A 15,558-nucleotide genomic window follows, 5' to 3' on the forward strand; every position below is an offset into this window, starting at 1 on the left:
GACGTCCTAGAAAGACGTCATCTGAACCCACATTCCGGCTTCCCTGAGGACGTCTTTTTGACTCTTTGTTTACTGTGGTTGTTTCTTAATTATGGCCCTCTTTGGTTATCCAGCATAGAAGTCTTCCTTGGCTGACCAGCCCATTCGGGATCGCTCAGCTCACCAGTGCTTTATTGTTATTTTTAATGATGTTCCAAACTGTTGATTCTGGCAAGCCTATGTTTGTTTCTGATATTTCTGATATTTCAGCCTCCCCAGTAGACAAAGAGTCCAAAAGACGTCCTCAGGGAAGCCGGAATGTGGGTTCAGATGACGTCTTTCTAGGACGTCCAGATGACATCTTTAGAACGTCTTATGGACTACAGAAGATTCTGGACCCACATTCCGGCTTCCCGGACTATTTGTTTACTGGGTCATAATGGTTTTCTTGACTTTCATTGAAGTCTCTTTGGTTCACATGTTGACAGACACCAATAGCATTCTTTTGGTGCCCTAAAATATGGGGACTATGTATAAAAAAGTGTTTCTATCTCTAATTTCTATCTGGTGAAGGCAATTACGTACACAAATACATTCAAATAAAAGCATCTCTACTTCAACCTCATAGTTGTTGTTTGATTTCAAATCCAAACTGTTAGAGCTGTACTCTATACTAGAGTATAGAGCCAAAAGAAAAAAAATGATTGCTTCACTGTTCCACTACTTATGCAGGGCACTACATATAATAATGTATTTTATTGTTAACAGCTACAGTCAACTGATGTGGCAGGACCAACATGTTAACAGTCAAGTTTAACGAGGAGGTTTTGTTAAAAAATAAATGAAATTAAATATAACCATGCATTCAGTTTGGCAGCGGACTCAAATGTGATATAAATAGCTAATGGCAAACAACAACAGCACAGCAGGAGTTACATAACTCAACAGTATATATTTACAGACCTGTTGCTTCATATGAGCACAAAGCTGTTTTGATGTTGGGTCACATTTATAACTTTTCATCTCATACTACAGTACACTGATGTTTTCCCTGAAGGTTTCCCTGAGGACGTCTTTTGGACTCTTTGTTTACTAGGGTGTGTCGTAGTATATGGGCCCTATTATGCACTTCTTAACTTGCCGTCTTAAGTCTTAATTAAGACGCACCGCCAGGTTAAGACCTACCGCCACCCTTATTATGCGCTTCATACGCGCTACTGCTATTATGCAGGTGTCCCTAGGTGCCCACACATAAGACGTAAGACTCCCGTGCATATATTACTCATTGTGGGAGTGTTCATATGTTAATGAAGTGCGTTAGGCGCCCCTGCTATTATGCGATCTGAGTTTGCGCCTAGCGCTAAGAAGTGGTTTGAAAAGTTCTTAGGCGCTAGACTTCATGCACGTTTTCAAACACGGCCGCTGCTACTTCTTCCCACGCCTGTTTCACCACCTCGGCTCGGGGAGGATTTCGCGCCGTTCCAAAGATTGGGAACTGACGAGCCTTGACCTCATGCACGAGCTTGTTACTTTCTTCTGCAGAGAAGCGCTCTGACCTCCTTCTTAGGACTTCCATAATAGCATAGCGCTAATGACTTAACGCAGCCGGTTCTTAAAGGGAATGGCACCTGGCACGCTGATTGGGTTGATTGAGAAGACGCCCAAAACACACCCATGACTAATTTCTGGGCTTAGCGCCGGGTTTTAGGCGCCCACTACCGCACGCATAATAGCAAAGTGGCCTTGACCACGCCTCCACGTCTTAAGTTTAGATCTACCGCCTCGTCTTATTGCTTAAGACTTATGAAGTGCATAATAGGGCCCTATATCTTGTACATCATCTGTAGTTCTCACATTTGCAATTTAATAACTCATTATATCACGTACATATTATAGGTACATGTTACAGGATGTGTATGCCCAGCCATGTTACTTTCAAAGACAAGTGATAGGTGAACTTTTCACCTCAAACTACAGTACACTCTCTAGTGGAGATATTAGTGATATTAGGATATATTAGTATAGTATCACTTTCTGGTTTGTGCTGTTATTAGATTTGTATTTGCTTGATCACATTCCCAAGTGCCGGTATGACTTCAAGGGGTCTTAATCTGTGATATTCCCAAGATGTTAAAATATAGATGTATACTGTAGGTGACAGTTTAAAGGGTTGCCGCTAGTGTGAGGATTACTTACGCAGGGTGCTTTATGTGTGTTGTGTGGCCTGCAGCTCTTAACTTCCCAACAGCTGCACAGTGCACATCTGCATTTAATTTAAAATCTCAGACAACTCTACAAACAAAATTAACCATTCTATATTGACTGCGACTGTTGTGGGTCGTACTGTTCATACATGATTACATTACTTGGTCTGAATATATCCAATGACATACCAACCACCAGGGTTTCATAATAATATTTGCTATGGACCAGCCTCACTGCACAAATCAATTTCCATAAGGCCAATATGTATGAATGAGTGAATGCATTTAAAAAAAAAAAAAAGAATTATAATGGTCCTATTCCACATTCCATATGTGGAATGTATATGTATGTACAGTGCAAAACATTTCCACCTATTTTTAGTTTTTCAAAGACACAGTTGGACCAAGGTCTTTCAAAGCCTTCACTCGGCAAGACGAATGGTTTTACTTCTAGTGTAGTAATGGTGAGGTCATTCTCAGTCACTCACTCCAAGCCTTGGGCTGTTTTCCTCAGCTGTTAAATATTGTATCATTTCAAACTTTTATGAATTCAGAGGAGAGGAAATATCTCTGTAACAAGGAAAACATGGCAACAGTTACTAGATCATCGATAAATGCTACGCATTTTTTATTCTGACCTGTCAGTAGACAGTTTCTGGACCACTTTTCTGTTGTTTCCAACCAGACCCATTCTTCAGTGATGTGCTGCTGTGACTGTTAAGAATGGATTCAGACACAGACCACTGTCGGTATTCCAGAGCACGTTTTAAATAACTGGTATTTCTCCCTAATAGTTTTTTATTTAATATTTAATATCACGAAAGTTGAACGTTGAAGAGCCCACTCGATATAACAAACAACAGTTTTAGGATCACTAAATACTATAGATTCACTGTCTCATCTGCCATAGGCTATTGGGTAAGTGATACATGGCTTGTCAACAAACTTATGCTTTAGGACGTGCTCAAAAGCAAGGACTGTGTGATCATCTAATTATGTGTAGCTATGTGTTTTTAGCATGTTGATGTTCTATCAGCGTGTTGTGATACGCGTGGTACTAAACATGCAGTTAGATGTTCATAGCGATGTTCCTTTTCAGCGCCAGCTATTAGTTGTTTTGTGTGTTTTGATTCAAAGTGCGTTTCTCCCCTATTTGTTTGAGGTGTACCAACATTCAAATAAGCATAACTTCTTCAACTTTAACCATGCCCCTACTTGAGGACTTTTTAACCAGACCCTGTCACAAATAATATCTGTTTCAAAACATCTGAATTTATCCTTTCCCTTTGTGGAAGGTGAAGGCTTATCCTGATTTGTGAATGAATCATGCATATCTGTCAGATCCATATGTATTTTGGAGACTTGAACTCATGTTTTGGCTGCCTGACCAAATGCCTGGGCATTTCAGCAGGATAAAGCAGGGGGATCTGGATTCAATCCCAGTTACTTACATTGACGTTGCTACCCTGACGAGTCTCTGTGAGGACTAAACTAAATGCTACTGGGTTGGCTATCTTTCTGCAAAGACCGAACGTTTCTGTGGTAAATGACAGCTAGAACTACAAGCACACAACCAAAATGTTGTTCCAATGTTAGTCAAATTCCCCTTCGACCCTCAAATGCTGAGTAGGCACTGTGTTCCTTGACTTGACTGTTGAGCAGAGCTTTCCCAGTATCAGTCCACGACCGTGTTCACTTGGAGACCACAGAATGTTTCTGGAATGCTAACCAGCTTACGCCAAAGACAGATGTCAGGTAACGCCTGAACGTTCCATTCCAATAAATATCCTTTTGAATTTCTGTGAGACTATGGGGAATACAAATCGTGTTTCCATTCAAATATGGACCGAATTTCACTTAGGCTTGACTTTTTGAAGTGTACGTTTAATCTTGAGAACATCTGTTGCAGTACCTGACATTGTGCAAGGAGGTCAATATTTCAGTTAATCTAAACTGAAAGGACGTTCATTGATGAGAAGAATAATGGCTTCCACCAAAAAAAAAAAAACATCTGAGAGGTAGTTATAATTTGAGTGCTTGAATGGTTCCCAGTTGACTAGAACATAGAAGGCTGTAGCGAAACAAATACAGATCAATGGACACATTTAAACGTGAAGTTGTTGTTTTGCTTGTGTAGCAACAAGGACTGAAATCAAATCCTATTTTAAATCATTTCTAATATTTAGCTGTGTGAAAAATACATTGTATAAAGTGAATTGTAAAGCGCTTTGGAATAAGACGCTGTGTAAGTGCAGTCCATGGCTATCCAAACCTTTTCTGCAATGTTATATATTCCATCTTGTTGGACTGGAGTGATATTTCACAATGTCCTTCTCGTTTCACAATGTGAAATTCCAAGAATACATGGGTGAAAAATAATAATGTGTTTTTCTCAATTCCTCCAACCTCAAATCGATCTTTCTATCTATCTATAACCACATTTTTTCAACAGGAACAGACTTCAACCATATACTATCATTCCAAAAAGTAGAACGCTTAGAAAGCTCAATCCCTATTATTTTGTGTGTGATCACATACAATGACAAATAAGTAGGGCTAAGGATCTCATAACTATTGTGATGTGATGGGAGCTTATAGCAGTTGTTAGAATGCACTATAAGACACCCTTATAAGGTATTATGTGCAGCCACATGAAAAGCTGAGGAAATACATACCATGTTAATTACTTAGACGTACAATGTTGATAACAAACAGTCACCAGAGAATGCATCAAAGGAGCTGCGATATCATTGGTGTGTATGAGACGCTGACATTTGTGTTTGAATATCACCAGTGGTTAGTTTGGATAAATCAGCTGGGATGAATACCAACACTAAAATAGGGGATGTTCTTCAGTCAACTATGACTGTATGCCAAAGACACCACAAATGTGTTTCATCTCTCTCAGTTTTCCTTTGCATCGAGAGCAGTAGTTGATTTTCTCTTAATGGTGAGAGGGAGAGCACCAGTGTTATGGGTGGAGGATTACTCACACGCAGTAAATTAGCAATCCCCAATACATATTTATACATAATTTTTTCTGAGTGGAGCAGTTCAACTCATATTTTTCTTTTTATTGTGACAGAGACAGTAGAGATTTGACAGGAAGGGTGGGTGAGAGAAAGAGAAGGGATGACATGCAGGATACTGTATGTCCGCGGCTGGAATCGAACCGGGAACCCAGCTGTTACATGGTCAACACTCAGTGTATTACGCCACCAAGCACCCTATACTGCAGGGGTCGGCAATAGGCGGCCCGCGGGCCATTGCTGGCCCATCACCAATAATATTTGGCCCAGCAGAATATTTTGAGAATCCACTTTTTTTTTTTTTTTTTTTTTTACAATATCGGACCGACAGTCCCACATATAGCGCCTATAATGTCCGAATAGAGAATCTACCTCCACCTGAATAATGCTTATTGTACTTTTATCCATGTTGAGAGTGAATGACACAGGGACAGACAATCAGGCAGCGGGGTGCACCGAAGCGCACTGACGCTGAACCCCTCATAGTGAATCATAAGTAGGTGGACAACGTGTAGTGCTGAAATAGCCGTGTGTGGTTTGAAAAAAATAACACCAGCTCAGTAAATAATTCAAACGTAATGTTTACGTATATGTGACTGCCACACACATATGAACAGTAACAAAGCAAATTCAGTTTAATATTCTGAAAAACATTGACAACAAAATCGGTGAAAAAAATAAAAGAAAGAAAAGTAATCCGCTTATGCGAGGGGTGGTGGTGCATAGGCCTATGCTCCTGAAACGACAGAGCAAACACGCTATTAGGGATAATAATTACAATGAGCCATTCATTCAAAATATACAAAATACAATTAGGTTATTAAATACAATAACGACAGGCTTGGTACTCACTTAATGTGAAAAGTGGCATCTCCCATCGGTCAGTATTTGCTTGATATCTGGTTATATGGACGTCACTTTAATCCGCAGGCAGTTCTCAAGTTTTTTTTTGCATCAATCGATTCCTCTCGTGCGTCTTTATCACATTCATTGAGGAAAAGGACGACTCGCATGTATAGAAAGGGAACATTGTGAGCACGGAAGATGTGAGTCTCACAACGGCTTTGCGTTGATGAAACCAGGTAGGATGAACATTATAGTTCGCTGTCCATTCCTCTTTAAATGCCCTGTTTTCACCGTCAACTTTCCTCTTTACACCTTTGGAGAGTGACATGATGTTTCTCTTGCTAGTTAGCAGGTTAAATGTTTAGCTAACTTCACCCGGCAGGCAAACAACCAATCCAATAATAATGTGACCTTGTCTGGGAGGAGGGGGGAATCATTCAGAATGAAAGTATGTTAAATAATTATTAGAATAAGCTAGGCTGCGCTACATCGTCAGTCCACACATTTATTATTCAAAACTATGGAAAAGGGTGAAACTACATTTCAACGTTGTTGAGAATCACAACACAAACTTGCTAGTCAAGCCAAAATACTGCAATGTAATGGATTGGACTGCTACCTAGTTAACTACAACACTACTTTACATTGTTACCTAGTTAACTACAACACTACTTTACATTGTTACCTAGTTAACTACAACACTACTTTACATTGTTACCTAGTTAACTACAACACTACTTTACATTGTTACCTAGTTAACTACAACACTACTTTACATTGTTACCTAGTTAACTAGAACACTACTTTACATTGTTACCTAGTTAACTAGAACACTACTTTACATTGTTACCTAGTTAACTACAACACTACTTTACATTGTTACCTAGTTAACTACAACACTACTTTACATTGTTACCTAGTTAACTACAACACTACTTTACATTGTTACCTAGTTAACTAGAACACTACTTTACATTGTTACCTAGTTAACTACAACACTACTTTACATTGTTACCTAGTTAACTACAACACTACTTTACATTGTTAGCAGGCTCACAAAACAAGCTGTGTTAGTTGACTAGCGATGTACATTTTTCGAAAGAAAAGTCAAAGCATTAGAACGTGTCACATTTTTTAACAATCAATTACTTATGAATGAATGAATGAATGAATGAATGAATGGAATGAATGAATGGTCTTTATTGTCATTGCTACAGTACAGGTACCAAACAACGAAATTTAGGAGGGGTGGCTCCCCTGGTGTTAGGAAAGGAAAAAAAAAAAAAAAAAAAAAAAAAAGTTCGGGCCCGCCATCTAGTGGCTCAAAAAAAATTTGGCCCGAGGCCAAACCTAATTGCCGACCCCTGCTATACTGGATGATTCCTAACATATTTGGCAACACTGTGATCTGATGCACTGGGTCATGTGGTAAATTCCAATATTCCAGAATTATCTTGGCCCTATTTCAGCATCGGAACAGCAAACAGTTCACACCAAACCGCCATGACTTCTTCTGTCATCTAACACTTATTTTCATTTTGGCTTTAAATTACTTTACTATGTAAGCTGCGCTCTATTGGCCAAAGAGACAGATAATCAAGATAGTATTACATAGTTAACATCGATCATTATCAGCATGCATAAATTGTTTTTAATGAGATTTATACTAAATTGTATGCATGTGTTACTTGTATACTTAACAAGCCAACATCATTTCAATAACAGACGTGTTATTAGATGTCTGTTATATGTAGTACATTATGCTTGATCAATTGGAAAACCCACTTATTTACTTTAGAAGATTCAAATGTTACTTTAGAAGACAAAACTGCAACTATCAAGTGCTGCACATCAGCACACAATCAACTCACTTTCAAGGCCCTTCACAATCTTGCACCCCCATATCTCTCTGAACTCCTTCACACCTACACTCCCTCTCGCACTCTCCGTTCCTCCGCGGCCTTTCAACTCATTATACCTTCTGCCCGCCTGACCACTATGGGGTAGAGCCTTCAGTCACTCTGCCCCCCACAAGACATCCGCAGCACTGACTCTCTTTCCACCTTCAAATCCTGCCTGAAAACCCACATTTTTAAACTGCCGTTTTTTAAACTGACGGTTGTTTTTAAGTCTTTTGTTTTGTCTTGTTTTGTTTGTTTTTGTTCGTTTGAATCACTGTTTGAACCTGTTTGAATCGGATGCTTGTTTTTAAATTATGCTCTGAAAGGCGCCCATAAATAAAATGCATTATTATTATTATTATTATTATTATTATTATAAAGACGTCATTGCCCCACTGCATTTCATTAGCCTAGCGAGGGTTTGGTCTGTCGTCTGACAGGCAGGTGTCATGTGACCCAGACTCAACACTGCATGTGAGGTAGACACGTTTCCCTCTCAGCTACTGACGCGGGTTACAGCTTAGTCAAGCCCTGCTCCATGGGACAGACCATTTCCTGCTGTTATTTAAAGCCTTCGTGGCTGGGGGATGACGCCATGGCTGTGGCCCCCAAACACTTGGATCTGAACCACAGAAACCCCCCCTCCCCACCCCACCCCGCCCCAACTCTCCCACTCCCCCATAGCTCTCAAACAGGCCTTTTCCTCAGTGACATGTGAAGCAATGCGCTTAGTGTTGGGCTATATTTATCCGGCGCAATCTATTCATGACTGTCAGTGGCTGCCAGAGCCCAGGCCCAGGGCTCCCCTCAGCCTCTTTGATTCTGTCTGAAGAGACCGGGTGGGCCGCAAAACTACCAAGGACACCTCAGTGTCTTCGTCGGCTCTGATGAAGATTTCCACACAAGACGTTGGCATTGATATGGTTCTGTGTCAGCATAATATAGTAACCTATCGCCTGCCGTCTGCTGCTAGACCCACAATGAGACAGTCATGTGTCATATTCAGGTCAGCTGAAGACGGCAGTGAGAATTTAGCAGACAATCGTGTTGTTGTTATATTGTGGTTTTGGTGAAGGGACACATTGATAGGGCTAGTGTAGACTTGGCTCATACAGTAGAGTGTAGTCCTGAAGAGTCCATGTGATGCCCTGACCGTGACCCTAACCACTTATACATCTATTGATCTATTGATACATCATTTGCTTACAATCTACCGTTCATAATCTGGAACAAACTGACAAATGACGTTGCCAGACTTGCGGACCTTTTCATCAAACCCTGTCACATCACATTGTCCAGCAATGGTTGACAATTGGACATAGTCTTGGTTGTCATACCTTTAGCATTACATCCTCCCATTACTGTGTATAGACATTAGAAATGGAAATAGACAGATGATATGCTCTGTAACACAATTTGGTTTGGTCTCCACAGCAGTAAAAGTGCAAAAAAATATGATATGGAAATAGCTTGGGGCTTCTAACCCCATGAATGATACTTTAGAATCCTTAATTGTCCTCTCCCTCGAAAGATTCATCCCTAGTTAGCAGTTTGATATCCCAAGATTTACCACAGTGGTCTCATGAGTGTATGAGTCACATTTACTCTGGCCATGAGGGACTCACCCTGGTAGAACTCGTTTGGTTTCTCTTCTATAAAGAGAAGAACTCAATGAGTCATAAGAACATGTGAGGTACCGCCAAAGCTGTCTGTGTTTGTAGCAGCAACAGAATGAAAATCCCTGGAAATCTGTGCAATGTATGCCCGTTCAAGTACATCTTAAAAGATTTATGTCTATCATATCATCTACATTAGATTGGCCATGTCTAGTTTGAGCATAATGCTTGATATAGTTCATCATATAGTTGATATCAAACTTTAAGGCTTTAACTTAGCAACATTTCACAAAAGTTCTCGTGGGTTCCACAGTAGTCTAAACACAACGTTGTGTTGTTACAATAACAGTGAAATATGGCATTTTTCGAATTTTTATTCACTAGTAATTGCGATAGCATTTCTGCTTCTAGCTTTCTCAGCTGCTAACAGAAGCAGTTTTGTCTATATTAGGCATGAACGCAGAGCGACATTTTGAATAAAGCTTACAGCATTGGCCACACCACTTACAAACCAGACTCCAGATGTTTGTGTAAAACCCTCAGCCTTTTGCTAACACAAGCTGCTGAATCATCCCAACACTGCAGACATGTCATATCAGTTATGCAACAGTGAGTCAGAAATGCAATTTTGAAAAAGGTGTGGTTTTATGCATGTCATCTGGTGTGAGAATGATAAGATCAGTTATAAAACTACTGATTATGTTGGCAAGAAACACAATATGAAATTACTTAGAGGTAAAGTAATGTACATTTTCTTGAACACATCGGAGACGTCAGGGCCGGTCCTAGGCATTTAAGTGCCCTAGGCGAGAGTATGATTTGATGGGCCCCCCCAACAAATTTTTTTTAGGGGCGCCACCACCACCACCACCACCACCACCACATTAAGCCACCAGTACTGCCTCATCACCACCCACACATTCAACAGTAAAAATATGGACAACAATGGTTTCAAGACAAAAATAGACAGTAGGCTGAGACATATTTTCATAGAGACATGAAATTCATAGAGACAAAATTATTTAAATGCATTTGGCGCCCTAGGCGACCGGCCCTGGGAGACGTCCGTAAAGACCATAGAGGGTGGGCATCTCTTTAAAACTACGTGATCTCATTGACCGACTCACCTTCAGGGGAAAAATAAGCTGCTACCCACCCAACCTCTTTTAAGTAGTCTGTATCTGTATGTGATTGACATATTAGAGGTTAGAACAACACTGGTGCATACCACAAGATGCCCTTTGATCTCCCAACTTCCAGGATAGAGAGTCTGGGACTCTTTTGTTTGTGTACAGGAACTTTTTTTCCTGTCTCCACTCCTGGGGCTAAATGAGGTCTGTGTGTGGGCTGCCGGCTATGCGGAGATCATCCACATAAATATGATCTGAGCAGCCCAGCGTTGACAGCCGCAGAGAGCACTGTGGGAAAGACTGTTTCACATCTGCCAGTAGATGCTGCAGGATGAACTAACCCTAACCCTGGTCTCTATCAGCCCTGAAACTGGGGACGAGTTTTGCATTTTAGCCTCAGATGATGCTAAGCTAATCCAAAAACTGTGCTCAAGAGGTCACTTGCCAAGCCAAGTTATTATGAACCACTCCCAAACACTTCTGAAGGTCGGACAGGATGAGACAGGTGCAAGCAACATTGCAAAAAATCCCCAACAAAGAACAGGATAAGAGGGTTCATTCAATACGTGCCAATACCTATCTTAAACCTAACTCAAGTGTAGGAGGTATAGGGGGCCAGGGGTTGTTTCTGGACAGGGGCCTACATCACAAACACCGCTCTGTCGATAAAAACACCTCCATCCATCTGGAGCCGAGATGAAGTTATACCGGGGCACGGTCCAATTTAAGAACTTGGGATTCTCGCGTTGGACATTGCCTCCGGCCTCAGCCCAAAAAGGTCATTAATAAAACACAAACTTGCTCAAACTTGCTTTCCTTGATCTGACGGCAAGAAAAGAAAGCAGATGGGAATAGAAAAGGGCGAGGTTGTACTTAATTAGACATAACCATTGATTTTCACCTGTGCTCTGCAATGTTATGAAGTCCTTATTTCCATATCGTTGCAAGCTAAAGGGTGTAGGAACAGAGCGCTGGGAAAGGGCCCCGCTCACAACCTTTACCCAGCTGCACCCAGCTGACAGAGATGTGATTAGGAGGACTGTATTCAAACCTTGTCTGTTAAGCAGAACTAAATATTTGGATTTACACCAACTGCATTTACTACGGTCGAAGTCATAACATAAGCATTGTTTAAACTGAGAGGTGAAGCAGAGGTCACCAAAATGCATCAGCCAGAGCACTCTATAACCCACCAACAAACTCAATCTCGTCGATTCCCAATGCAAATATTGGCCCTTATTAATCTTGTGTGCAGACACTTTAAGTCATGCTGCTGTTCACCCTGCCAACTTCCCAAAAGAACACATGGGCTCTTTGGTGCAGATGCTCCAAGAAACTCGGCATAATCCATATTTGTTTAGCCCTTCACCATAGCGACATAATACGCCACGGGAGATAATGGCCTCTACCGTCTTGGAATGCAAATCCCCTCTAAAACATTCAATTCAAAGTACCAACAACATTCTGGAACAAGTGATTTCTCAAAGACTCAACACGCCAGAGAAATAATTAGGTGTGATTTATATTGAGTTTTTTTCCAATGTGTTGTTGCAGGCGGCAGGCAGCATTCTGTTTGGGCAATGAAGAGTGAACATCATTGATACAATGTATTACAATTCGATCATTGTAATTCACCATTTCCCTAATGCCCATAGACCCTTTCACCCCAAGGAGAAACGTTTCTTCCAACCCAATTTCAATTCTGTATTTTATACCACAAATGTCTCCCGAAGGAGCCTGATACTACAACAACAATTGTTGCCTAATTAATGAGCTGTGTGTCTCATTACCTAGTCCTCACCATGTCACTGTTGAGGAAAGTCCGTGGGGTAAACTACTAAGAATCACAGATTGTTTGCCCAGAGACAACTCTTCCAAACAGACACCTGTGCAATCTTTTCAGATCTGCACAAGCGTCTACAACCCCATCCAGAAACAACCTCTAGCCTCTAAACTATTGATACTTGTGTAGATCTGAAGGAGGAATGGACCTATCGCTAAGCCACGCCCCCTCCTATCGCTAAGCCACGGCCCCTTTGAAAACTCGGACAAACAAACAACGCTTAATTGACAGTGACTGACTCTCCGACCGTGACTGAATGTCACATTCAATGACTTATGGTGGGCGTTGGCGAATTTCTGATTTCTGATTTACCACAGCAAGTAATAGATTTTTTTTTTTTTAAAGATGACAAGAATATTTAGTCTAGGAGCTTTTCACCATCAGATATTAGCGAGTTGTTTGTCTGAGTTTTCTGCCTGTAGTGACTTTTGCTGTTATATGATTGGACAGTTTCTATTTTGGGGCGTGGCTTAGCGATAGGCCCGTTGGATAAACAACACAGTAGTAGTAGCTCCACTTCACCCTGCGATAGGCTAGATGAAATTTTGCCATCTTGCTTATTTACACAGTCGATAACACACAAATGTTATCGGGTATATAGTGGCTACGGTCATGGCTCAGTCACAGCTGGCACGCATGTGGCGCCCCCTGCGACACAGGAACAAGATGTAAACACCGGGGAGGAAGTAAGGTCAGGGATGCACATTCCAAGTCGTTTGGGAAGTGTCACTGACAGCTTGTGGCGTGCTGCACAGCGAGAGAGGGCCCGATATCCAATCAGTCACTGCTGAACATCTGGTCGACATTAGCATTAAAAGCTAAGGGTCAACGGGTTAGCGCTATTAGCACAAAGGCTGTGGTGTGTCATTAGATATGGAGTAGGATGACGTCACGCCTAGACGTTGACCGTCGCCCCTAGACCTTTCTGTCCATCATGGGGTTACGGTTTAGAATCTGGCTGTCGTAAACGGATCCTAGGTCTGTGGATTATTAGTGGATTATTCTCCACAGAGCGTTAGATATATCAGAGCAATATCATTTCTATGCCCAGACGTTACGATTGCCATTAATATGTTTAATTAGACTCATATAAATCAATATGATTGTCGGGGAATCCCAGCAAAACTGGTGCAGTGCCATCGAAAAGCTTCATCTCATTTTAGTGGTGAGTTGATACATCATTGACTGTTTGCAAAACAATGTTGAGCTCTTGATTAACTATCACTGCATTGTAGTGACATAATGGGATACTGCAGATCAAAGATTACACATTAAGTGGCGATCATCAGAAAGTTGAATATGGAAAGTAAATCCATCTCTCTTATTCAGCTTTAATACTGTGCCACTGAAATGATCTAACCGGCAGTTTTCCACAATGATCAAGTGGCAATCTCTTTCCCTAACACGTCAGTTTGCCCATTTAGTATAATTGGAATTGGAATGTGATTTTGAGGATCTGGGAGCGTGGGGAACACAATACGACTAAACATCTGCACAATGGCAGGAGGGGTACTCCTGCCAAAACACCATGTGTACAGTCCTATGTAGGATCCAGTTAGCTTTTCAAAGACATCGCTTCATTCCCTTCACCGGGCTCAGGGGCAAATGCCACACACACACACACACACATACACACTCACACACACACTCTTCTGAGGGGACGGGGGACTGCATTTTAACTAGCGAGGTGCTGCTGTTGCTGCAGCTGATTCGAACAGCACTGTGGGTTCATTGTATGGACCATGCAACATCGAGAGAGTGAGAGAGAGAGGGTAGCCAGCAGCCTTCTACCCCACGATCCAATCTCACTTCCTCTCGGTCGGCCAAGTGAAGCCTCACCTGCCCGCCTGTACAGAGCTTCCTCTGAAAGAGAGCCTTTCACCGCCTCGTGAGGGACCTCAGCTCACCTCCTAGTACACAGAAGGCTAATTTAATCCGCTGCGACCTCCACCGACACACACTGCTCCCACACAACCTTCCATACCCGAGAGCAAACATCACACTGGCTGGCTGACTGACTGGCTGACTGACTGACACACAGCAACATCTGCTGACTGAGAATTTTTTGGCCTCCCTTCCAGCAGGACCGTCCCCGTGGCATCCCGTTTTCATGCTAAAGTGTCAAAAAAAGAAATTTCTCAGCACAGCTGTGAAGAGTGTGAAAGGCAACGCCACCGCCAAAAAGAGGAAAGTGTAAGGCATTTTTTAAGAGAGGAAAGTTTCAAATAAGTCAATTTAACTCTTTAACTCTCTTAACTCTAGTTCCAGAGTTGTGGGTTTCCCCATACGCTCTGGTCTGAGGCATGTTGCCTGGTGACCTGGGGGTTAAGGGTACATTTATCCTACACATCAGCACTTAAAAAGCCACATCAACCCAAGCCAGCTGATGCGAGCATGAGATTGATGTATGGAAGTGACTGACACGCCTGACACTCCCATGACCACAGCTGTGTCATTTTTGACAGGAGGGAGGAGGTGGAGGGGCCAGAGGGGACACTAATAGCTGACAAACTAATTTGGCTTAGCACACTTACCTCCTTGGCTGGAACTGAGCAGACAGAGCAGGGGCAGGAAGGCACACAGGACCAAACGCAGGGCTCTCATGTTACCGGTGTAGTCCGCGACACACAGTCCATTCAAAGGGGACTGTCTTCCAGTTTTGGGACCTGAGAGCCTCTCGCAGCCTCTACTCTATGGAAGGGGCTGGGCCACAGGGAGGTAGGCCTCTGAGGTGACGCCCTCTTGTCACCCCCCCCCCAAAAAAGATGTGCTTAGCCCTTCATGCGCCTTCCTCCAGCCTCTTCTCACTACCAGATGCACAACGCCCCTAGTGGAAAAGAGTAGTAGTACACTATAACTCTCTCCCTCTCTCCCTTTCCCTCTCCCCTCGCTCTCCCGCCCCTTCTCTCAAATTACTGAGTCTGGCCACTCTTAAAGTTGAAGAGCTCTTTTTGTCTCTCGGTAATTGGAGTGGCATTTGGAGACTGGAGGGGAGGGCTGGTGCTGTAAG

At 42.1% G+C, this 15,558-nt stretch overlaps 1 protein-coding gene across 1 annotated transcript in view; it reads right to left on the reverse strand.

The window, feature by feature from the left end:
* Positions 1–15,152, reverse strand: part of cspg4 (chondroitin sulfate proteoglycan 4) — a gene marked incomplete at both ends in the record, with an annotated part of 65,564 nt that extends 50,412 nt beyond the window's left edge. The window contains one exon of the mRNA XM_080545362.1: positions 15,083–15,152. Coding sequence (XP_080401488.1) covers positions 15,083–15,152 — 70 coding nt within the window. The remainder of the gene's footprint in view (positions 1–15,082) is intronic.
* Between the last annotated feature and the right edge of the window lie 406 nt (positions 15,153–15,558).

The sequence above is a fragment of the Nansenia antarctica genome (genome assembly GCF_963989245.1).
Source record: "Nansenia antarctica genome assembly, chromosome: 14".
NCBI classification, from domain to species: Eukaryota; Metazoa; Chordata; class Actinopteri; order Argentiniformes; family Microstomatidae; genus Nansenia; species Nansenia antarctica.